Source organism: Pelmatolapia mariae, linkage group LG16_19 (assembly GCF_036321145.2).
Source record: "Pelmatolapia mariae isolate MD_Pm_ZW linkage group LG16_19, Pm_UMD_F_2, whole genome shotgun sequence".
NCBI lineage: Eukaryota > Metazoa > Chordata > Actinopteri > Cichliformes > Cichlidae > Pelmatolapia > Pelmatolapia mariae.
In genome coordinates this window covers 56,208,290-56,230,911 of record NC_086241.1, presented here as the reverse complement: position 1 = coordinate 56,230,911, position 22,622 = coordinate 56,208,290, and the positions used below count along the sequence as shown (strand labels likewise).

Sequence of the window (22,622 nt, the reverse complement as noted above, 5' to 3'; positions counted from 1 at the left end):
GTAAAACAGATGGAGTCACAGTTTGGGTCTCCATTTCAGCCAGTGGTGTTGGAGATCTTGTGAAAATTGCTGGAATTATAAATGCAGAAAATCCCAGGAAGATTTTGATCCACCATGCAATACCAACCAAAAAGTGCCTGAAGTGCCTTCATTTTTTTAGCATGAGAATAATCCCAAACACACTGCCAATGTAGTAAAAGCAAATCTGGATAGAAAAACACAGTGGAACACCATCAGTCATCGATCGACCGCCTCAAGGCCTGGACCTGGTTTTGATCTGGAATGGAACCAAACATCCAAAGAGCTTTTTTTCCCTTATATATACTGCATTGCCACAAACAATTGTACATGTTTCACAAATAATTTCAATAATTGCTGCACCTATTTCCTATCAAAATATAAAGAGATGAGAGTAGCTTGAGACTTTTGCAAAGTGCTATAACCTTCAAAAATTCTTTATCTTCCCACCTGTTTTGCCTGGAATGAAAGAAAATAAACATACAAAACCGTAACAGGTTTATCTCCTTTTATTGACACATGCATATTGATGAGGGTGATACTTATTGTACACTGGTTCCCATAGGTTAGAAAGATTTCCATTTTAGTCCACAGTGCGGCAGCATGTTTATGAAAATGAGCGTAGTTTGTGGGCAGTGAGAGAGGTGAAACATGATGCAATTTAAAGTTGTACAGTCCAAATGATCCACATTCTCTCGTTATGCGGGGCGGACTCCTTTACGTCAGGAGTCTGTAAATCAATAAAAACAGCTTTCTGTTCAGGAATCTGATGAGGCACTGCCACCGAGGCCTCCGTTCCTCTTTCTAAAATAATATCCCTCATGTTATCAGCACAATACAGTTCAGCCCCACCCTCAGTGAAACACCGACCGATGGCTTTCGTTCTCCCAAGAAGAAATTATGATCAGTTTTTGGACACAATATATTTTAGCACTTTTTTAATTTAATTGAACTGTGCTGCTCTTTTTAAGTTTTAAGGGATGACATCTAAAACTAATTCACCTGCAGCAGATTGTTGCTTTATGCAATTATGAGTATTTTTATGATAGAACAGCCACACCTGTCCTTACTAAAGCACCAAACAACAGGCTCATTAGGATGTGAAAGCTTACAGATTAATCAGCTGTGGTCATGACGGCAATTCATGAAGAGAGAAAAGATGAGCTGCTCAGAGGAATAAAACACTTAAGTCTTAAAAAATCCAAAACAGAAACCTGTCTCAAAAGTCTGAGCTTTTCTTTAAATTAAATTATCAAAAAAAACAGTCTGTTATGTGTTAAAAACACATGAACAACTAAAGCATTGTTACCAAAAACTGATTTGAACAGCTGAAGCCATCAGAATCAAAAAAGAAGTATGAAAACCAGCAGACAGTGTGCTCTGTGGGACTAAACTGTATTCTGAGTTTTGATCCCCCCCAACCCAGTGACTCTGTGGTCTTATTTCTTTTTGGGTGCGTTGGGTGTGTTGAATTTGAAAAAGATAATGTCCCCATCCTCCACAATGTAGTTCCTGCCCTGTTGCCTGTACTTCCCAGCAGCCTGGGAGAGAAAGAAACAAAGGAAAAAAATTATAGTTGATATATTCCAGAATAATAACAGTTATTGATGGAAATTCAGCACATGCAGCAACTCAGGAATAATTGGGCTGGGGGAAAAACAACAAACAAACAAAAAAAACCACACAAAACAAAAGCTCACACCTTGGCTGCAGTTTCACTGCCCTCTTCTTTGAAGTCTGTGAACTTCATCACCTCGGCCATGATGAAGCCTTTCTCAAAGTCAGTATGGATCTTTCCAGCAGCTTGAGGAGCTTTTGTACCTTTCTGTGGGACCAAAGCACAACAGGACTTGATATAAATAAAATATGTATTTATTAAACACATCACATTTAAGAAATTCTGCAAAAGTAACAATCTGTGCTGCTGATATCATCACAAAATGATGACAACTGTCAGAAATTTACTTCAGGGCTGTTTTTTTAACTGAATAACAAAGAAGCAATAACATTTCTATCAGTATTCAAATATAGAACTGTTGAAGACACCAAATGGCAATAGCCAAAGTAATATAATATCACATATATTTAAAAATCTATATGTCAGATGTTTCCATCACTCAGTTTTACAAGTCAGATCTTCACTCCATCTCTAACACATACTTAAATATAATAACTGAAAACAAAAGTGAAGCTGGTTGTCAGAAACAAAATAACAAAAATGATGCAAAATGTTGGAATTGTAATACAAGCCAAAATTCTAATCACAAATTAGGAAAAAAAAAAAACATTGGAAAATTAAGCTTTCCAAAATATTCTTTGAATAAGTTATGTTTTTTATTTTTTAAACTCAGTGAAGATCTCTAAAATTCAAAACTATCAGTGGCTTATCTTCAATCAAAAAAAGTTACACACACACACACACACACACACACACACACACACACACACACACACACACACACACACACACACACACACACACACACACACACACACACACACACGTCAAAACACTCACCCTGATGGTCCACGCTCGCACCTCATCTGGTCCTGCTGTGAAGAAGTATTCCAGCTGCAGCGCTGCATAGCCGGTCTTTATTATTTTGGTCAAAACACTAGAAACGCACAAGCAAAACAAAACAAACATGGTTTGCAAATTCAATTTTTGCACAGGGTACGAACGTTTCAAAGCACATTAGTAAATAACGACCAGCGCAAGCTTTAATTAATTACTCAGTTGATGCCTGCAGCCACTTAATATCATTAGAGCAGAAAGGTGCAACTACAAAGGGTCATTAAAGGGTTAGTGAGCCATGAACTTAAAATCAAAGTTTTTAGTGTCGTTCAGTTTAAAGTCACCTCAAAGTACCATGTCTTCCCCAATTATTCCTCTGATTGCAATACAGAGTTTGCCTAAATAAAACTGTTTTATGCATGCAACGTGTTGAGCCGGTCCTTACTACTAACCATGAATAAACCCTGCTGTGAAAGTTACAGCAGCACAAATTGTGCATTGCATTCTCACTGACATGTGCACGTATTCAGGGAGCAATGCATTTAAAGGCATCTACACATTTCTTCTGCCCTGCGGGAATTGGACCTACAATAACAGAGACTGCTTGCTTCACAGTACACCCATAAAGAAAGAACCCTTCAAGTTTAGCATGATATTAACAACTTAAAGACTAATAACCAAATACCTCTGTGTCTTCTGTTCCTCGCAGTATTTATTCCTCTCCTCCTCCTCCATGTCCTGCAATTTAAACTCCAAAGCTCCACTTAAAGGAATGACCATAGCACCAGGATCATGAGCATCTACCCATTCCTTGATTTTTGCCAACCTGATGAACAACAGGCCGCAGGATGAGTTATTTCAAATAGCAAAGAAATGCGATGACAGTAAGATTAATATATGCTACATGTAGACACGCAGGGTGAAAGCAAACATACCACTTGTTCTTTTTCCTGATGTAATCTTTCTCTGAAAGATTAACCAGGTAGATCATGGGCTTGGAAGTCAGAAACAGGTACTTGTTCAGAACTTCAATCTGTGAAGAGTTAGAGATAAAGTTCTTTATGAAAAAGCCGTTTCAAATAGGGTCTCAGGGAGAAACACTGTTTACACTAGAACACATCAGTACCTCTTTGTCATTCCAGTCATGGTAAAATCTGATGTGCTTCTTCTCTTCTACCACCCAGTTTTTTATTTTCAGCATGATATCCTGAAGCAAAAAGAAGCATGTGAAGCAGCATATACAGACCGATTTAATTCAGAATCAATAAAAGACAAAAAAAACTTCACTTACATATTCAGGTTTTAGTTTTTTGTCACTTCCTCTGACAGCAGTCTTCTCCAGTTTGTCGATAATTGGACCGATCATTTCTTCGTCTTTTAGCCGCAACTCCTCGTGGATTATCTCGATGTCCCTCACCGGGTCAACATTGCCCTCCACGTGGATGATATCCTCATCATCAAACGCACCTTAACACAAACAAGCGTCAGCAGACTGTCGATGCAACGACATAGCTTGAAGAAAAAAATCCAAATACTTTCACCGGAGAAGTACAGCAACAGCAAGACTTAATAAATTATTAATCAATTTAAACCATATTTAAAATTTTCAATTCTGCTAATTTATTTCTAAGCAAATTGATGTCCCTTTCACTTTTTTGAAAAGTGAAACTAACAAATAATTATTTTGCCTTTTTATTTCATTTGCCTTCATTATTTATTGACTAATTGCTGAGAGGGAAACAAACAAAATGAATTTTTCTTCAGTCTCTCAAGATCTGCCTAACATTACCTTCGAATGATCACAAATTTCATTATACCAATTTATGAAACAGAATCATTGAGATATGGACACAAATGCAAAATCAGAGAATGCTGGATAACACCTCTGGTCTTGGAGATTAAAAAACAACAACAACAACAAAAAAACATAAACACAAACTGCTCAGATTTAACACACAGATTTCACTTCTAATATAATATTTGTCACCCTTCTTTATTTTTGAATTTTAACTTAAATGTCCCCATCATAACCATTCGTCCATCTTTATTCTCAACTGCTTATCCAGTTAAGGGTTCAGAATCAGAACACACCTTTAAACTGTAGATGGAAACAGTTTGGAACTAGCCTTCAATTCCCAGTCCTAGTCAAAGCCACAAGTACACTGAGAAAAGTTCTTAAGATGGACCTATTACCCCATAAGACCTTTATTTCCAGCATGCCCTGACACCTGTGCTCTCTCAGCTGTTACTACACAGCAGCTGCAGTAGTTTGTGCAGCAACTGTAACTCACGAGTCATATGGAAGATCCCATCACAAGCACTGATGTTAGAGAGGAAGGCGTTTCCGAGTCCTTGTCCAGAATGAGCTCCCTTCACCAGACCAGCAATGTCCACAACATTCAGGAAAGCGGGAACCTTACTGAAGTGACAAGGAAGATCATCAGATGATGCAGATGTCCTTACATCTCCTAACCAGCTGTTGCAATACACACCTGGCAGGTTTGTGGTACTGGCAGAGGAAATCAAAGCGCTCATCAGGAACGGGTACCCTGCTCTCATTTGGGTCAATTGTGCAGAAGGGGAAGTTTTCCGCAGCAGCTTGGCTTTTAGTCAGCACATTGAAAAATGTGGATTTCCTGCAACAGCATTAAGAGAGAATGGTGACGCTTAACACTTTTCCCCACTCAGTCAGCTAGAAAAAAATAGTATAAAATTTACATACCCAACATTAGGTAATCCCACTATTCCTATTTTTAGGGATGTTCCAAATCGTCCAATCAATGGAGGTTGCTTCGGAGCTTCTGTCTTCTTTGGAGGCATCTACGAGATTTAAAACAAGCTGGTCAGATTAAGACACTCGTGTTGGGATACTAAAAAAAACCCAAGTTTTGTTAACCAACTCCTCGGCTCTGCTGCATGTCAGCTGGCTCCACTAAAAACGTGTAGGGTCATATGCTCATTCAAACACAGCATGCTAACGCTAGCTAGTAGCTAACTGGAACCACTCCTAGCTAGCAGATGGGCAAATTTAAACCAGAATACATAGTCCTGTTTGTACCGTCCGCACTTTATAAAGACACCAACATTTATTTGGCTAAGAAAACGTCTCTTTTGCTACCTTAATGTCTGTTCTCAACCTGCAGGCTACGTGTTGTCCACTCCTGATGCGTGTTCACACCGGCCGCTCTACTGGAAAGACAAGCTGGGGAGCAAAGCGGAAGTGTTTTGACGTAAGGGCTCTCTGATTGGTCGGGCGAAGAGCTGGAAATGCCACGACATAACTCAACTTGGACATATATTTGTTATTTTGCCTCAAATTATTTAATTTAAATGCACTTTTCTGCCTTTCTTTTGTTATACGACACATGAGTCGTCTCGTGAGTATTTAAAATTACTCCGCGGTCTGTTTCACCGTGACACGTGCGTAATGCGTTCAAGAACCCGAAGACGACCAAATAATTCGCTATTTAATTGTGGTCAGTAACCCATAAAAAAGACTTTACTTCTTAACTAGCTTCGATAGAACTGGATATCTGAGGTCATTCCTCATTAAAATACGCTGGACAACAACAGAAAGGGGTCTACTTTTTCAAAATACAATGTCCTCACAAATTAAGTGAATGTAGGGAGCAGGTAGAAGAGAAGCCTGGAGAGGTTGAAGTATGCACTGGAGAGAAGAGGAATGAAAGCCAGCAGAAGCAAGAAATGCTGGAGAAATGTCTCTCGAATATCCTAAGAATGCTTTGGTGTCCCAGTGGCTGGAGAGAGAGAGGTCTGAGCTTCTCTGCTTAGCCCGTTGCCCACATGGATCAACTATCCATAGCAACAGAAAGTGCACAAGAAGTGAAGAAGAGTGCAGGAGAGGTGGAGTGAAGATGTTTTGTGACAAAAGGACAGCAGAAAGAGTGAAATGAAAGGATTATGAAATGGAAATATTTTCCGTTTCATAATCAAGATGGACACGATGAGTACATTAGATGAGTAGATCAGGTTGAGTGGATTGGTGTAGAGGAATATAATGGACAAAGGACATGGAGCTGACAGGCAGGAGGAAAACAAAACCATCACAGAGAAGATTCACAGATGTTGTGGAGGATATACAGTGTTGCTGTAACAGAGATTCTAGAGATAAGATGAGATAGAGGCTGACGATCCACTGTGCTGACCCCTAAAGGGAGCAGTAGTGCTTATGACTGCTTGTAGCTGTTGCTGTAATTTATTAAAATAAAACCCAAACGTTTGTTTCTATATTGTTAGTAGTAATCAAGCAATGCTTTTTTTACTGGTGGAAGACATTAGTTTAATCAAATAATGTTCAATAATTAATGCTTTAACCAGTAACTCTGACAATTTTGATAATAACACAATTTAGGTGTGAAAAAAAAAAATGGCAGCGCATCTTAAATACAAAGAGCACAGCATGGTCAAAGTATTTTTTATTTTTTTTTATTTCTTATATACAAACAAAAGTGGATCTTCGATCAAGCAAAAACAAATTGAAAAAGAAACATGGCATTTAAAACTTAATGAGGGGCAAACTACGCTCACGACAGTTTAACAAATCACCTACCAACAAAGAGCAAAATGAGAAAGCTGAAAACTGGCACAGAAAAATCCAGCTATGATACATTAAAAAAAACAAACAAAAGAAACCGAGAACTACTGAGCACATCCTAGCCTTTTTACAACCACTGACTGTGCTTTCAATCAATTCATTTGATCACACTGAGTATTCAAAAAAACCAAACAAAACCCATTTTCATTTTTCAAAAAAACAAAACAAACAAACAAAAACAAAAAAACTGATTCTTTGCACAGACTTGGTGCAGCATGATTCCCTGCTGACTTTTTTGTGCTCAGGGAGAAATTTAGGGTTTTTTGGATCAATTTTGTTAAACTTTTGATACACAAACAGATGCAGAGTTTTTAAATCACATACATAATATTGTCAGATTTAAAACAAAAACAACAGAAAAAAAACTGTCATCCAAATAGTAACACTTCTGTCGCCTCTTCTCTTGTTGCTCAGTAGTGACCTGTTTAAAAATACATAAAGATTAGAGATTCAGTCAAATTGAAGGTTCTTTAAATAAACTAGTCTAATGGCAGAAACATGGTTTAAACATACGTGGTGAGTAGGACCGTGATCGAGAGCGATATCCTCTACTATAGTAAGGAGATGGAGATCTGCGCCTGCAGGATGAGGGGAGGGGAAAAAAAATTTAGTTAAAGACTCAAATTAGTCAGTAACTGTATCAATCATGCATCATTATCAAATCCTCATGATCAACACTGGGATACAAACGGTGCTGGAAAAAGCGCCAACCTGTATGAACGGTACTCGCGGTCATCGTAACGATCGTAGTCACGATCGTAGCCTCTATCATAGCCTCTGTCGTAGCCCCTGTCGTAGTCCCTTGAGACACGACGTGATGAGCCACCACCGCCGCCGCCTCCACCACCACCACCACCACCACCACCACCACTGAAAACAAATGATAGTGTGTCAATTTTGCTCAAGTAACCGTATAATATCTCAAGCTCCCCAGTGGACAAGCACTCACTATGTGGGGCGTCCCATGTAGATTCCTGGAGTGGGAGTATGGGCTCGTTTGGTAATGGAGAAATCCACTCGGATCCTGCGTCCATCCAGCTCCATTCCATTAGCTCGCTCCTTGGCCTAAAATAAACACACGCACAGTCAGAAGCAGACTAACTGAAATTGTTTGCATTGCAAATTGTTTCACTCTTGTGTAGACACTAAACAGCAGACTGGACGGACCAGACGAGTTGCATAATCAAACAAGTTCCACTTTCACATTTGTCTTTTGTGCTATTTTACTTATTTACTATTGTTCACCCTGTTTACAGAACCATGGATGTGCTCTTTGAAGTTTAGTTTGAACTAAAATAGCTTTTTAACAGCAAAGAGGTTAACTATATTAGGACAAATAAGCCAACTATTTTAAGCTTTTAAATACATATCCCCATGTTATTCTACTTACCTCCTTGGAGTCCTCGCAGTTCTCAAAGTAGACAAAGGCAAAACCTCTGGATCGACGCGACTGCTGGTCATACACAATGTTGACGTCTGCCAGCGGGCCATACTTAGAGAAAACCTCCCTTAGGTCCCTCTCAGTGGTATAGAGGCTCAAACCAAACACGCCCAGACAGTTGTTGGGGTCTGGGTTGGCCTGTGAGCAGAAACGTTGATGTGTGGGGACAAAAAAAAAAAAATTTAAGATGAGAAATTCATGATTGTGACATATGTCAACATATCTCAATGTCACACAAACACACACACCTTAAACTATACATCACACAGTCAACATTAAACTGTCAAATCTAAAAATTGATGACTCGCGTCTCCATAAACACCTTGAGTACAAGTTAACAAAGTAGCACCATACCCTGTTGCCAATGTGTCGGCGTCGATTCGACATGGGGGAGCGGCTGTGGCTCCTGCGCCGGCGGTACTCAGAGCTACGAGATCGGCTCCTGGAGCGGCGCCGGCGGGAACGAGAGCGGGAACGGGAGTGGTGCCTGCGTGAGCTTCGATGGGATCGAGACCTGCAGACAAAATCACAGGTGAGGAAACCAAAATCTCACACGATTATCTTGTTATGTACCTTAAACCAGAAACCTGACTTACCTGGATTTAGATCTTGACCGAGATCTAGATCGGGACTGAGATTTGGATCTGGAATGATGGGAGCCACCTCTGGAGCGCGCTGGTGAGCGGCTAGTGGATTTAGGTGAGCCTCCAGGGGATGGGCTCCGCGAGCCGGCCCGAGAGTCCTGAACAAACCAGACTGCAGATGTCAGAAACACTCTAAAGCCAAATGTACCAAAACAACAACACTACAGGGCCTGGAGGTGACACCGCTCACCACCTTCAATGCCCTTTTCAGAAGAAGTTCACCACATTTTCGCATTTAGCAGGATTGACACTAAATATTGAGGAATTAGGTGAAATACTAAAGATATTTCAAGCAGATATTAAGAAATGTAGCTTAAATATTGACTGCACAAAAAGTTAATTAAAAATAAAGAATGGAGGAATTGACCAGTGATGTGGCTGATACAGAGAGGGAAAATCATGCATGCTATAGAGAAAAATAATAGGATGAAATAGAGTAATAACATAGCAGGCTGTTAGGAAATTACTCATACCCTGGAAAACTTCTCATCTTAACTTCATAACTTCTTTAACTTCATTACTTCATAACAACCCTTCATTTCTTCTTTCTTCCGTTTGAATATATGACTTCTTTTTTTCCTCCTCTTCCCCCTTTTACCATCTGCCATTACAACACTAGACGCGGGGACAGCTCTTGATCGCTTCTTTTTTCAGCATCTCTCCCATACATTAGCATGCATCAACACCATCAGCTTCAAACAATAATAACTTCACATCTGAAACGTCTTCCGCCTTTTTCTTTCTTCCAACCTCAACCTTAACAAAGAACAAACAAGGGTGATAAGGCATGTTGGTTTCTGTTAAAACCAGAAATTTAAAAAAAATGAAAAGAAAAGGGAAAAAAAACATCAAGAAAAACCAGGAAACATTATTATTAGGACTGAAAAGTTGCACTTTTTAAGTTTAACTGACCTTCATTGGGACTAAGCTACTTACTCACTACTTACTCACAAACAGCTGAACGTTGAGGTAGCTAACTATTAACTGTACACATATATTTGCTGCTGGCTAGTTATATTTTCATTAAGCAACGTTTGATAACAAGTAAATGAGAAAGTGAAAGCACCCGCGGCCAGGCGGCGGCCTCCTCTACCGACCGCTGCGCTTAGCAGGCCGCACGCTTTAGCTTAGCAAGCAAGCGCTAGCCCTCTTATTTTCACATAAACGCCCCAATACACTTTAAGAATCTAAGTCTATAATTCACACAACGTGCTTAATATTCGTGTATAAACTCGACTTTTACTAATTTCGAGGCCTGTTTAAAAAGAAAATGTAGCCGTTAAACATATCTGCAAATGCAGCTAACAGCTTCTTTCGTCCTAACGCTGATTGTCATGAATCGTGAACTCACCTGCTCCCTGAACTCTTTCTCGTTGTCGCTCATTATAAAATAACACGTTTAGCAAATGCGTTAAAAGATATTTAACGCTAAAATTGCTCTGAAGACTAATCTTTCTGCTGCCTCTACCGAAAACGCGTACTGCTTTGACCCGAGCAGAAACGGTCTGCGCCTAAGGAGGACGCTTTCCTCTTCCGGTTTGAGTTTCAAGTTAAAAGCACCTACAGTCAAATATGCATAAATAAAGTTTAAAGAAATCATGTATGTTTTGAGCATATTCTTATAAATTTGACTAGATCGCTTAATCAAGGGAATGTAGAACTGTATTTGGAAAAACAACGTCTTACAAAAGGGGGCAATAAAATCTAGCTAAATCTAAAAGAGCTAGCTAAATCTAATCTAAAAGAGGTTGAGATATAATGGAGTGACTATATTATATCCAATATATTTATTGTGTGTGGGAATAGATTTTCTATTTTAAATTTGACTTGTGTTTCTAAATTACCCTTTAAACTTTCCAGGTTTAATCCGATGATAAGCACAATTTCAGTCCTCAGTTACCCTGTTTGTACTAACAGATGTATAAAATCCCTTTATTATTGCAACTTGGTAGAGAGAGGTATTTGGATTCAAAGGGGAATTTTCTTGAATATGATGCATTTACTGAGAAGTATTTTTTGAAATGCAGTAATAAAAATAATTTTCAGTGTGTTTGGTGATACCACAGAAGCTGTTGCTTTATATAAATGATATAGATTGTATGGAAATTAGATTTTTCATACATACAAACAAATTGATAAGGGGCACATTTACATCCAAGCTCTCTCCTTCACCATTAAAAAGGAAACACCTCTTTAAAGATCAACCTGAGCTCACTCTACCTATTTTCACCTAAAGAGAAAGCACTTCAGCCTTAATAAAATAATAATAACACTTTGTTATTAAACTTTAAAACATGTTTTGGGATTGTAATCAAACTCGGACTTTTTGGTTAAATCAAAAATGGTTTCCTGAGAAATAATATTTAATTATATTAAATTTGGTGTTATAATGATGGAAAGGAAAAGAGAATTATTGTACAGCAGCTTTATTATTATGAACAAACAATTTATCTACAGATTTCTTAAAAATCAAACCACTGTTCTTAATATTCATGAATGAGATGATTAATTTTCATAAGATTTAAAAAAAATAAATAAAAACCCAACAAGCCTTGGACATTGCAAAAACACTATTTTGCAATTAGACCTCTGTATTTCTTTTTAATACTAACCTCCATTTTTCAGGCTTATATATTTGCAATACTTTTCCTAATATCCCTCAACACCTTTTCTTGTGGCTGATCCCTTCAGGAGTCCACAGACACAGATTATCTGCCTTTATCTCACTTAATCTAATGATAAATCAATCAATACACAATTTTAAAAAAAGGAGAAATACTTTATTATAGCAAAAAAAAAGAAAAAAAAGACATGAGCACAAACATGCATGTGTATACAGTAGTTTGTCTTTTTTTTAAATGGAGTATACTATAATTCGAGTCTTTGTAACAGCCCTAAACAGCCTGCTGCAGTATACTTATTGAACAGATTCACAGCTCTAACAGCGCTTTATGGAGAGACAACTATTAATACTCCAGTCATGAAGAAAAAAAAAAAAACTATACATGGACACTCCAAAATACACTCATCCAGTCATAAATAATCGGGAATCATACATCTTGTCATTACGACAAGCACTCAATCATGCACGTTTTGTCAGACAAACGTCTGGAGGAGGTATTTTAATTGCCATTGTCTATATTTTTACAAAAAGATTAAGTTTCATCCCAGTCATCTGCTGTCCACTCTGATCATAGCTGGGAGGGGTAAACTACACCTAGATTGTTGGGTTGTAAATAACAAATTTCCCAACTGAAGGGAAAAAAAAAAAAAAAACTATGCCGAGCTCAGTGTGAGAAGACTTAAGGCACTTCAGGCAGCACTTCAAACAATAAGGAAAAACAATCAATGACAAGTCATTCAGTCAGTAGTGCCAAAGTTTCTGTAAGACACACACTTGTTACAAATACTGTCTCTAATTACAACTCAGAGAATACAAAATGTTTACATGTCCCTGACACGATAAGCAACAATTAACTCTTAAGACTAGTGTTTGTTACTCCAGATCTGGAGAGCGAGACTGGGTTAGATCTCAGTCGGAAAAGTCCACTTCTTTGGCCCATTTATTCTTCTCTTACTTCACATGTAGTCACTGTACACGAGAGGTTGTTCCCACTGTCCCAGTCTCTTCTGGTAGGCCATTAATAATGGATGCGACCCTTCTATTCTATAGCAGCTTCTGATGAAGAATTTCCCAAATCATCAACTTCCTGAAGAGAGGCATGTGGCACTGTAAAGTAAGAGGCAGATGTTATTTGTATATTGTTTGTTATCTGTTCATATGTATATTTAAATTGGACATGGACATACATGGTTTCACACCAGTTCACTGATATGCTGCAATGTGCCAAGAAAGGCAGGGATTTCAGAATACACACCTGTTTAAAGGTAAGGGGCTGTCCTCTTGCGATATAGTCAGCGTATTTACAGGCAAAAACACCGCAGTCGCTTCCATTTTTCTGCTGGGGAATTTCCTACATGCATAATACAGAGTCATTAATTTCACTGTGAGGAATAACACATTTGAAGTGTTATTTCATTCATCACAGACTTACACTAGCTTTCAAGCTTCCAACAGTCCATTTGGTGCAGTCAAGCTCTCTACCCTTTTTCGCTTTGTGCTCCTCTATAAGGTAGAGTCTGAAAAATCAGCACAATTACATCATTCATAATGCTTCAGTAAAAACAAAGCTATAGTGAAAACATGTCTAACGTAGCCAGTAAAATGGAGCTTAAGAGAAAATTGATGACTCACAGTAAAAGACTCGAGATGTCATCGTGTCTCCGGCCCATCGAGTCATAAGACTTCACTGTCTTTGACCGAAAATCTATCACCTGCAAAGAAAAAGGTGAGCGATTAAAATGTGCACTTCTGCTTCTCTGGAATAAAACCAGTGCAAACATTTGATTTGTGACAATGACTGACAAGAAAAAAAGATACTGATCACAGCTTAGATGTACAGAGTGAGCCTTTGCAATATTACAGGTATTTTTAGGCAGCGCATGTCAAAAACTGGTAGATCCAAAGTGACTCACAGCCAATGCCCAGTGGACGCCTAGATGCAGAGGGACCAGAATGAGGTCAAACGTGAAGAGGTCGACAGCTTTGGTCCAGCGCTTCACAGCACCGTGTCCTCCAGCCTGCCCGCCTCCTCCACCCCTTAGCTTTGGGAAGAAGAAGGTGCTGAAGGAGTAGACTTTTAATCGTCCTGCTTCAACAGAGCTTCGCTCCATAATCAGGGAAAGGTAGAAGTTCATCACCTTGGTGGAGAACACAAAAGTTGTAATATAAAACATGGCATACATAAACACTCATTAAAGACACACATTTAATAATCTGAGTCTACAGCTTTTTTAACAAAACAACATTTACAACAAAATAACATAAATTAGTATTTATACATGCAATTAATGAATAATATGCATACTGGTTGGTTTAACACTCTTTGGCATTAAGGTGATGTTCTTTCTCCTACCCTGTGTACAATTTATTTAAAATATTTAGCTCTTAGAATTAAGGAATCCAATTTATATGGATGATTTCGCCCTGGGCATTTGATTGTATGCAGATGATATTACTCTACTGGTTGAGTCCGAAGATAATTTGTAAGACATTAAATGTATTAAACAGCTAGTGCTATAGAGGATGGTCAGCTACAAACATTGTAATTAAATAAGTAAGAATTTTAATTTTAGAGAAAAAAGGCACTCTAAGAAGAAAGAAACCCCTGGCCTGTAACACTGGATCAGACACAACAACACAAAAAACACGGATTTAAAGAATGCTGTGGAACTCTTTGGTGTTTTTGAGGGAGCTGAACCACTACAGTATCTCTACAATGACATTTTAGTAGCAATGTGAATCAAATTTGAAGAAAGATAAACATATATTTAAAAGACAAATGCTTGAAAGATATTTTGTTAATGCCAAAATTATGAAGATGTATTCAAATTATGCCAAACATCACTGTTGAACTCTAGCATGGCAAGAGGCTATGGGGATTATGAGAGGTTGAGAGTGAATTACACCTTCTTTTGAACTGCCCTTATGATTAATAAAGAATATCTAATTAGTCCACTGGCTCAGCTCCTTTGTTACTGGTGCCTTGTAAGGCTGCCTGGCCTGGGCGTGATAAATAAAATTATGCGTCACACAATAAAAATCAAGCACTCACATTAACTAACAACAATTATCTAACAATTATGAAAACAAGATAATCAAGGTAAATACAGACATGATTGTTTCCTCCTTTGTTTTTGTGCAAAACTTGCTCTTGTCCTGTTTTTGACTTTTTGTGCTTGTGCTGTGTACTTTTTTAGTGGAATTTTCAAGACTTATTAGATTAAATAACTGTCTAAAATAACCATGAAATTTATTCTATTTAAAAACCTTTCCAGCATTTCTACTTTCTCACCTCATCGTTGAGCCAGCTGCCTTCTTGTAGTGTAGCCAGGTCTCGCTGTGTGATGCGAAGTTTGAAAGCTGCACTCAGGACACGGTTGGGATCACTTTGAGCCAAAGCTCCACTCACCTCTGCTGCCATTTCCTACACACACACACAGACAATATACACATTAAAAATAAATAATCTCAGCATAAAAAGTCCACATTAATCACAGACTCTTACCTTGGTCAGTCTGGGTAGGTCTTCCTCACTGTGCCTTGTATGTGCAGAATGTGTGTCAGGCAGACCGACAGCAGGAGCGTCTCTGTCCACGAGGTTGAGGCGAGTAGCTACCTCTGTAGAAAGATCCAAATCTGCTGGATGTTTCTGCTGCAACACAGGTCAAGATTATGGACAGGACAGACTCGTATCCATGCTGTGGCATGTCAGAGAAGAGGAGGAGTGACTACCTTTATATATCCAACAGGCTGGGCGTCCTCAAAGGGTCCGCTAATTGGCTTACTAAAGGTAAAACTACCCCTGCTGAAGACGAGTCGCATAAAAGAAGTTAAAGCAATCATTCCTCGTTATGCATGACGCAGTCATTTAAATAAAAATAGCACCGCACCAACCTGTCGTTAGCTGCAGATGCATTTCTCCATGTAAATAGACTTGCAGCAGCTGTGAAATGAAGCATAAACCATGAACAGAAGAGTCACTGCAACATGTTTACTGATCAATATGCATACATTTATGCATTTAAACCTACTTTGGGTGAAGTGACTGTGTGACATGAAAGGCTTTATTTATTCTAATAAAATGTTACAAATAAACCAAACAGTCATGATTTAATCAACACGCCATCCCCCCACTAAGTATCTGGACAATTCTTTGATCGTTAAAGTTGTTTTTTCAAGTAAAAGCCACTTAGGTAACCTTACAAAAGAATTATATTCATTAACTGATATTTGATCATGTGTTATTGACAAAATTATTTATAGATTACAAAAAAGGGTGAAGTTAAACTACTAACAATCTGCAATTAGTTGTAATCGTCAACGATGAATAAAAACAAATCAGCTTTGTCTGTAATGGATAACTGAGTGCCCCACCTGTCTGTCCCGTCTTCCTGTGTACGGATTCAAAAGTTTTTACTGAAGCAGCAGTTTTGTGATCAACCTGTGACAGCGGATCACTGAGGATAAATACAAAATAAGCCACTTATTAGCTCATGGTCAATAGAAATATTAAAATGAAAATAAAAAACCCACATAAAAATCAAAGCTAATACTAACTCTTGTGGTTTTGATTGGTTAAAAGGTAGTGGCTGGCTTTTGCTGTATTTCTCTGTCACCATCTCGAGCAGCCGCCTGTAGTGCTCCTTATTATTCTGCTTTATGGCCTGAAGACACCAGAAATATCAGAAATGAAAGTGCAGAGGTTCATACTTTTAAAGTTTGATTATTGGCACTGTGAGGTGGGGAAAAGTGGAATTTAAGTATCTTTTCATATATACAAATAACTGACTAATTTACCTCTTCCACAGTAAGACTGGGCTTATAGCAGCGGTTGTGTCCAAAGCCATTGCATGTTGGGTCAGGATTAGCATTTCCCGCCCTGAGCACAGGCCTTGAGGACAGCAGCTGGAGGGATCCTCTCCTCTCCCTGTCCTTTGCTCTGTCTGGAAGCCCTGCAGGGAGCGTTGTCCCACTGGATTGAAATAAAAAGAGGGAGATACATTAGCATGGAACCCATTTTCAATAGGTGGTAACATAAAACAATAAGAACGGCCTGAAGACTGCAAGCACAAAGGCTAAAAAAAAAAAAAAAAAAAAAAAAAGGTACTGGATGACTTGTACTTGACATAAATCTCCAGTACTGAATCACTTGCCTGTATTTCCTCATTAAAGGAGGTAAAGAGCTCTGAAAAGGATTCTTTCCCTGACTCTCATTACCTCCAGCTACTGGTTTATCTTTGAAGAAAGAACATCAAAACAAATGACATTGGGTATAAGGATGAGATCATTCTGCACTGACAAGCTTGGTTGAAACACAGTGACGTCAGTATAATCATGAATTGTGCACTAAAAGGTCCATCTTCGCTTACCCATTCTCCACTCAGTACTGTTCAGCCATGAGGTGTGGAGCTCATCTATGCCCATTAGAGCGACAGGCTGGATCAACAGAGGAAATTCAATGGAATTACAGAGAGTTACACAGATAAATAAAGTTAACTATGAAACTGTATGTATCCACATGGATAAAGCAGCACATGTAGTATGCATCGCATCGTATCTCACAAAGAGACTCCCAAAAGACTTTTAAACTAAGTGTTGTTTTGCCTAAATTAGCCATAATAGCTCCTCCATAAAGGTCTGAATCACTTTATGAGTTTGTTAACTTGTAGCTTTTTCCTGTGATTTGGTTTGTTTTCACATAGAAAATCTGAGTGAGCTCCAAGTGAACCAATATGCGTGACTACAAACCATGTGAGAATGTTCTGTCCTATTTGCCAGATGTGTCTGGGGCGAGAGCAACAAAAGTAAATACAGGAAGAAGGGCCTGTGTTCTGGATTATTTGACAACATGGAGACTTGACATTTATTTCACAGCTAGTTGCTAGCTTGTACAAACCCTCTGCACATCTATAGTACCTTGCTGCATCCCAGAATGCAAAGCTTATGTGTTTACTGAACTTTTTTTTTTGTCTGTAAAGGTCCTCAGACATCCAGGTCATTGTACTCTAAGGAGCTTGGAAAGAAGAGCCACCTCCACGGGACAAGACTCGGCTGTCCATCTACATCTAAAAGAAAAAGGTCGCTCTTTCGAGGATGGCAATGTTCACATTTTGGACAGAGAAGACAGATGGTTTGAAAGAGGAGTGAAAGAAGCCATTAATGTCCACTGTGAACGACCATCTTTGAACAGAGGCGGTGGCTTACGGCACCAACTGTCTGCCATCTATAATCCAGTTCTGAGATCCCTTTCCAAGCCGCCTTAATACCTACTCACGTCCTGGGCCATCTAACCTCAGGAAATCACATGATAGGGTGGGGTTAGGTTTCACAATGAGCTCACCCGAAACCTTGGCTGATTGTGACCTACACCCGTCTTCACACCTTGAGTCGTCTGACTAGGTAGACGATCATTAGGGGGTCCATTGTCCCTCTTGGGGGGACACTCCCACAGGGCTTACATCTGGGACTCTCCACCATTTGACCCTAGAACTGAAGAAGCTTCTCGGACGAGAGGTGAAACATCTTCAAGCAACTTAAAGAAGTGTAGACGCTGTTCTTTCCAAGCTCCTTAGAGCAGCTGTGAAAACGCCCTAAGAAGTGGTGTGTGTCCACCTATCATTACACCTCAGCTTAGAACTCCCAGTCATTTCAGTACTTGTCTATTCGATGAACTCTGATACACTGTAGCAAATAATACTAAATGTATGTGTCTGAAGCACAGACGGGGCACTCACCTGTGTTTCTTCATGAGATCTGGGCTTCTCACACCTCGTCAGTGATTTCCGCAGTCTGAGTAAACCTGCTACCCGAGCCACGGTCTTCTTCATGAAGCTGATGACGACATCTGAAAGACAGGACACCACAAATCACGATCACCGAATTCCACGTCAGGAAGCAAAAAATATTAAGCAGTTTTATTTTCTAACAAACCTCTTTTGCGTCTTTTCACTTCGACTTGCTCACTCTGGCAAACACTCTCTGCAACATGCACGCTGTAATAACAGAAAACGGTTCGAAATGAGTGGTTTTCAAAAATACATAATCTTGCAAAGTAAGAGATTAAAAAATAAATAAATCTCACGCTACCAGCTGTGGCAACCTTTTGTGAATAAGAGCGCAGAGGAAAAGTAGCTATTATTTATGAGGTGATTTCTTTTTGTGTTCTTCTTGAATTCTAACGACGGTTTAACAACCATTAACCTGGAGGTAATTTGGCAATAGTTTCAAAGGCCATCGCAGATTCGGACAGTCCAAAGTGACGAGTTCAAACATCAATATATTTGCACAAAACCCAAAGATATTCACTTTCTATGAGATAAAGCCACAATTTGCATCAACAAATGTTTGAGAAACTGAAACAAGGGTTTTGAATTTATTCATTAGCATTTTTTATTTATATATCAGGGACCATACATATTAGCAATGATGCATTTATATAAAATGCAACCAATGCTATGTACACAGGAATCCTAGCTACAGCTAATTTGCAGGCATTGGCCCCGGTTAGGTTTTTAAGCCACAACCTGTCAGTACAAACATAAAAACAAACATAATGAAGAAAACAGCAAGAAAAGACCCATTTCTGTGAGAACTGTGGACCTTTAACTGTAAAAGAGGACTGGATAAATCTTGTTCTACGTACTGGTAGCTTTGAGTGATCACTAACTGCTCCCACTGTGGGAGGCACTCTGCTGCTAAATTTTAAAATACTTTGACTAAATTACGCATTTACGGCCATTCACACATTACAAAAATAAATTTCAAGAAAAAAAAATGTATAAAATTCTCAGAGTTTAACATATACCTTTTCTCCCAAAAAATTTACAATGATGCCACTGTATTTGTTTCTTGTCCAGTCCTTCTAGAGCTTGTTTGTATATTGATAGCACATACAAACTGCTGACTGTGCTGCCTGAACCCAAACAAAACCATGCTATGCAGATATCATTGGACGACCTTTACAGGCAGACTTACAAAATCAGTTAAAATTACTCTCAAGTCTTTTGAAGATTTTCTTAATCTTTAAAACAAATGTTAATTGGAGATCCAGATTTATTCCCAAATGTTTAAATTCATAAAACTATTATATTTATTTCTGATCAGATCTCATGCTTCACACATTTACTGTTCACACTACTTTACCACTACTTATTAACTGTGTACATTCATTGCTGTGAAAAAGTATTTGCCTCATTCCTCCTTTTTTGCATATTTGTCACACATTTCAGATGGAACAAATTTTAATATCAGACAAAAATTACCTGAATAAATACAGATGTAATAACACAGATATTTTACAGAAGTAAAATAATGATTTCATTTATTAAGAGAAAAAAAAAAGCTATCTGAAGTAATTGTGCCCCCAAAATTATGAGTTAACTGTTATTAACCCCACTTGTGGGAAAACTGACTTCAATTTCACTAGGCCTGACTACTCCCAAACCTGCTGAATCAAGAAATCACTGAAACACAACCTGTTTGACAAAGTGAAGTTGGCTAAAAGATCTCAAACAGCAAAACAATATGTCTAAAGATCTAAAGAAACTTGAGAACAGATGAGAAAAAAACTTAGTGACATCTATCAGTCTGAAACAGCTTTGTAACCCTTTACAAGGGAAAGCAAACCATGGTGAGAGCCATTATCCACAAATGGAGAAAACTTGGAACAATAGTGCACTTTCCTAGGAGTGCCCGGCCTACCATAATTACTGCAAGAACAGATCGACAACTAATCCAGGAGATCACAAAAGAACAACATCTAAAGCCGAGCAGGTCTCACTTGCCTCAGTTAACCCGAGTTCTCACTGAACTCGACGGACGAGCCGGCGAGTTCAATAAGAGCTCATGATTGACCAATAAGACTGGGCAAAAATGCCATCCATGGAGGAGGTCCAAGGTAAACCTACTGCTGACCAAAAAGAACAAAGGCTTGTCCCTCAAGCCTTTCAGGAAAATATTCTTTAGACTGAGGAGACATAAATTGAACTTTTTGGATGGTTTAAAATCCATTATGTCAACATTTTATATCGCAACAGTCAGACATGGTGGTAGTATGAGCTGGGTCTGCTTTGCTGCTTCAGGACCTGGATGACTTACTGTAATTAATGGAACCACGAATTCTGTTACTACTCTTCAACCAGAAAAAGGAGAATGGCCTGCAGCTAAAGCACACTTAAGTTATGCATTGAAACATTCTAGCAACCCTGCCTCTGAAAAGCTTTAAAAAACAAAAACAACATGAAGGTTATGGAGTGGCCAAGTCAAAGTCCGGTTTTAAATCCGATTGAGATCCTTTGGCATTACCTTAAACAGACTGTTCGTGTTCAAAACCATCCAGTGTAGCTTTATTAAAATACTTCAGTGAGGTAGAGTTGGCAATGTTGAAAAACTCATTGCTAGCCATTGCAAACACTTGATTGCAGTTCTTGCTCCCAAGGTTGGCATAACCATTTATTAGGTTTAGGGGGCAACTATTATTTTCACACAGGGCCAGGTAGGTTTGGACATTTTTAGTCACTTAACAAAGAAAATTATTTAAAAACTGCACTTTTTTGTTTACTCGAATTATCTTTGTCTGGAGTAAAACATTTGTTTGATGATCTGAAACATGTAAATGTAACAAATATGCAAAACATGAGAACTCAGGAAGGGAGAAAATACTGTTTTACACTGTGTTTTACACTTTTAACGACAAGCTACTGGATTTAAGTAGGGTTTTAAACAAAAATAAATTAATATTGGAACGGTCATAATAAATAGTTTGTTTTAGACTACTTTTGCTTTCGTTATGAGTGTACTTGATATTAAATGTCATGTGTGTGTCCACTGATACCGTTACAAACATACTGTCAGTAAACTTCAGTAAAATAGTTTGTTAAGATTCACCTGCTGTGAATAAACAAATTACATCTAAAGTTAACTCAAAACTTAATGATAGCTAGCTGGAAGGGTGAATGACTGCCCTCGACAATCAAAACAATTCATTAATAGGCCAACGAAGTCTGAACTATTTAGGACTGAAAAAATATAGACCATTTTCAATCACCGACCTCTGGTAGTTCCGTTTAGCGGGTCTGCAGTGACTCTCCTGCCGCCAAGCTGCTGTTTTTACGCCTGGTCGCGTGGGTACCTCTGCGCTAACGCTACCTTTCCCAGGCCACTCCGTGGGGTTTTGCCCCGTAATGGGCTCAAACAGCGACGAGAATCCGCCAAGTATCCATCCATACATCCCAGTCAAATACGAGAAAATTGTAACGAGGTTTTCAATGCGGTCCAGGACTATTTCTCCACAGGCAAGATGACAAACCGCAATCTACGACACACCGCCCACCATTACCTTAGCTTAGCATTAGCGCCGCTGTGCTGAAACGCCAAGAACGTCCGTCATTCCGTGTTGACGTTCTGCGAAGGGCAAACGTTTTATACACCAAAACAAAAAGAGTGGGCGGTGTTCTAAAGTGTAAAGTCTAAAGACGACAGATAAAATACAAAACATAAAGCGGCGTGGCGGAGATAATAAACAAACGAACCCCTGATTACGGAGTGGTATCGTTGGCAACTTTCTCATTAGCCCCTTCTGACTTGTTCAGGAGAGCAAGTGGGAGAAGTTAGAGCATGGATTTCTTTATATTTATTTCAAGATTGGTTTCATTTAATCTAAACCACAATTTCAGCGTTATTTACTTCTTACAAAGCTTTTTTTGGCAGAAAGCCCTGATGGCAAACCTCTAGCATAGGTCCATTCTTTGTTACATAATACTAAATCA

At 38.8% G+C, this 22,622-nt stretch overlaps 3 protein-coding genes across 4 annotated transcripts; all 3 read right to left on the bottom strand.

Annotated features, from left to right (window-relative positions):
* Positions 1-1,348: 1,348 nt before the first annotated feature.
* ola1 (Obg-like ATPase 1) lies at positions 1,349-5,754 on the bottom strand. Its single transcript, XM_063498156.2, has 11 exons — positions 5,652-5,754; positions 5,256-5,353; positions 5,026-5,169; positions 4,825-4,952; positions 3,825-4,000; positions 3,660-3,740; positions 3,469-3,566; positions 3,219-3,359; positions 2,537-2,633; positions 1,721-1,843; positions 1,349-1,559 (listed from the first exon to the last, which is right to left on the bottom strand). The coding sequence occupies exons 2-11, from the start codon at positions 5,351-5,353 to the stop codon at positions 1,458-1,460; spliced, it is 1,188 nt and encodes a 395-aa protein (XP_063354226.1). The 5' UTR covers positions 5,652-5,754; the 3' UTR covers positions 1,349-1,457.
* Positions 5,755-6,959: 1,205 nt separating this feature from the next.
* Positions 6,960-10,758, bottom strand: LOC134646037 (transformer-2 protein homolog alpha-like). The gene is made up of 8 exons (XM_063499708.1): positions 10,585-10,758; positions 9,186-9,331; positions 8,944-9,103; positions 8,539-8,727; positions 8,098-8,213; positions 7,860-8,018; positions 7,662-7,726; positions 6,960-7,569 (listed from the first exon to the last, which is right to left on the bottom strand). Exons 1-8 carry the CDS (start codon positions 10,615-10,617, stop codon positions 7,559-7,561), a joined length of 879 nt encoding a protein of 292 aa, XP_063355778.1. The 5' UTR covers positions 10,618-10,758; the 3' UTR covers positions 6,960-7,558.
* A 968-nt stretch (positions 10,759-11,726) lies between these two features.
* Positions 11,727-22,251, bottom strand: senp2 (SUMO specific peptidase 2). Of its 2 annotated transcripts, none has more exons than XM_063499659.1 (17): positions 21,906-22,251; positions 18,787-18,848; positions 18,591-18,700; positions 17,226-17,292; positions 17,010-17,091; positions 16,654-16,828; positions 16,414-16,520; positions 16,231-16,313; positions 15,751-15,799; positions 15,589-15,661; positions 15,362-15,508; positions 15,149-15,280; positions 13,770-13,994; positions 13,489-13,568; positions 13,289-13,373; positions 13,112-13,207; positions 11,727-12,963 (listed from the first exon to the last, which is right to left on the bottom strand). In XM_063499659.1, the coding sequence occupies exons 1-17, from the start codon at positions 22,082-22,084 to the stop codon at positions 12,901-12,903; spliced, it is 1,815 nt and encodes a 604-aa protein (XP_063355729.1). In that variant the 5' UTR covers positions 22,085-22,251; the 3' UTR covers positions 11,727-12,900. The 2 variants fall into 2 exon arrangements, with proteins under 2 accessions (XP_063355729.1, XP_063355730.1); XM_063499660.1 differs by having other exon boundaries at positions 15,362-15,505.
* Positions 22,252-22,622: the final 371 nt, after the last annotated feature.

What these genes read in the sequence shown, in the direction of transcription:
- ola1 (XM_063498156.2), bottom strand. Translation starts at nt 5,353, where the DNA reads ATGCCTCCAAAGAAGACAGAAGCTCCGAAGCAACCTCCATTGATTGGA. An exon ending in CAGTACCACAAACCTGCCAG is followed by an intron (nt 4,953 to 5,025) that starts GTGTGTATTGCA and finishes TTGTCACTTCAG; the next exon opens with TAAGGTTCCCGCTTTCCTGA. An exon ending in ATGACTGGAATGACAAAGAG is followed by an intron (nt 3,567 to 3,659) that starts GTACTGATGTGT and finishes AACTCTTCACAG; the next exon opens with ATTGAAGTTCTGAACAAGTA.
- LOC134646037 (XM_063499708.1), bottom strand. Translation starts at nt 10,617, where the DNA reads ATGAGCGACAACGAGAAAGAGTTCAGGGAGCAG. An exon ending in CGGTCAAGATCTAAATCCAG is followed by an intron (nt 9,104 to 9,185) that starts GTAAGTCAGGTT and finishes TTTTGTCTGCAG; the next exon opens with GTCTCGATCCCATCGAAGCT. An exon ending in GCCGACACATTGGCAACAGG is followed by an intron (nt 8,728 to 8,943) that starts GTATGGTGCTAC and finishes TTCTGCTCACAG; the next exon opens with GCCAACCCAGACCCCAACAA.
- senp2 (XM_063499659.1), bottom strand. Translation starts at nt 22,084, where the DNA reads ATGTATGGATGGATACTTGGCGGATTCTCGTCGCTGTTTGAGCCCATT. An exon ending in CCTTTAATGAGGAAATACAG is followed by an intron (nt 16,829 to 17,009) that starts GCAAGTGATTCA and finishes ATTTCAATCCAG; the next exon opens with TGGGACAACGCTCCCTGCAG. An exon ending in CAGGAAGACGGGACAGACAG is followed by an intron (nt 15,800 to 16,230) that starts GTGGGGCACTCA and finishes TTCATTTCACAG; the next exon opens with CTGCTGCAAGTCTATTTACA.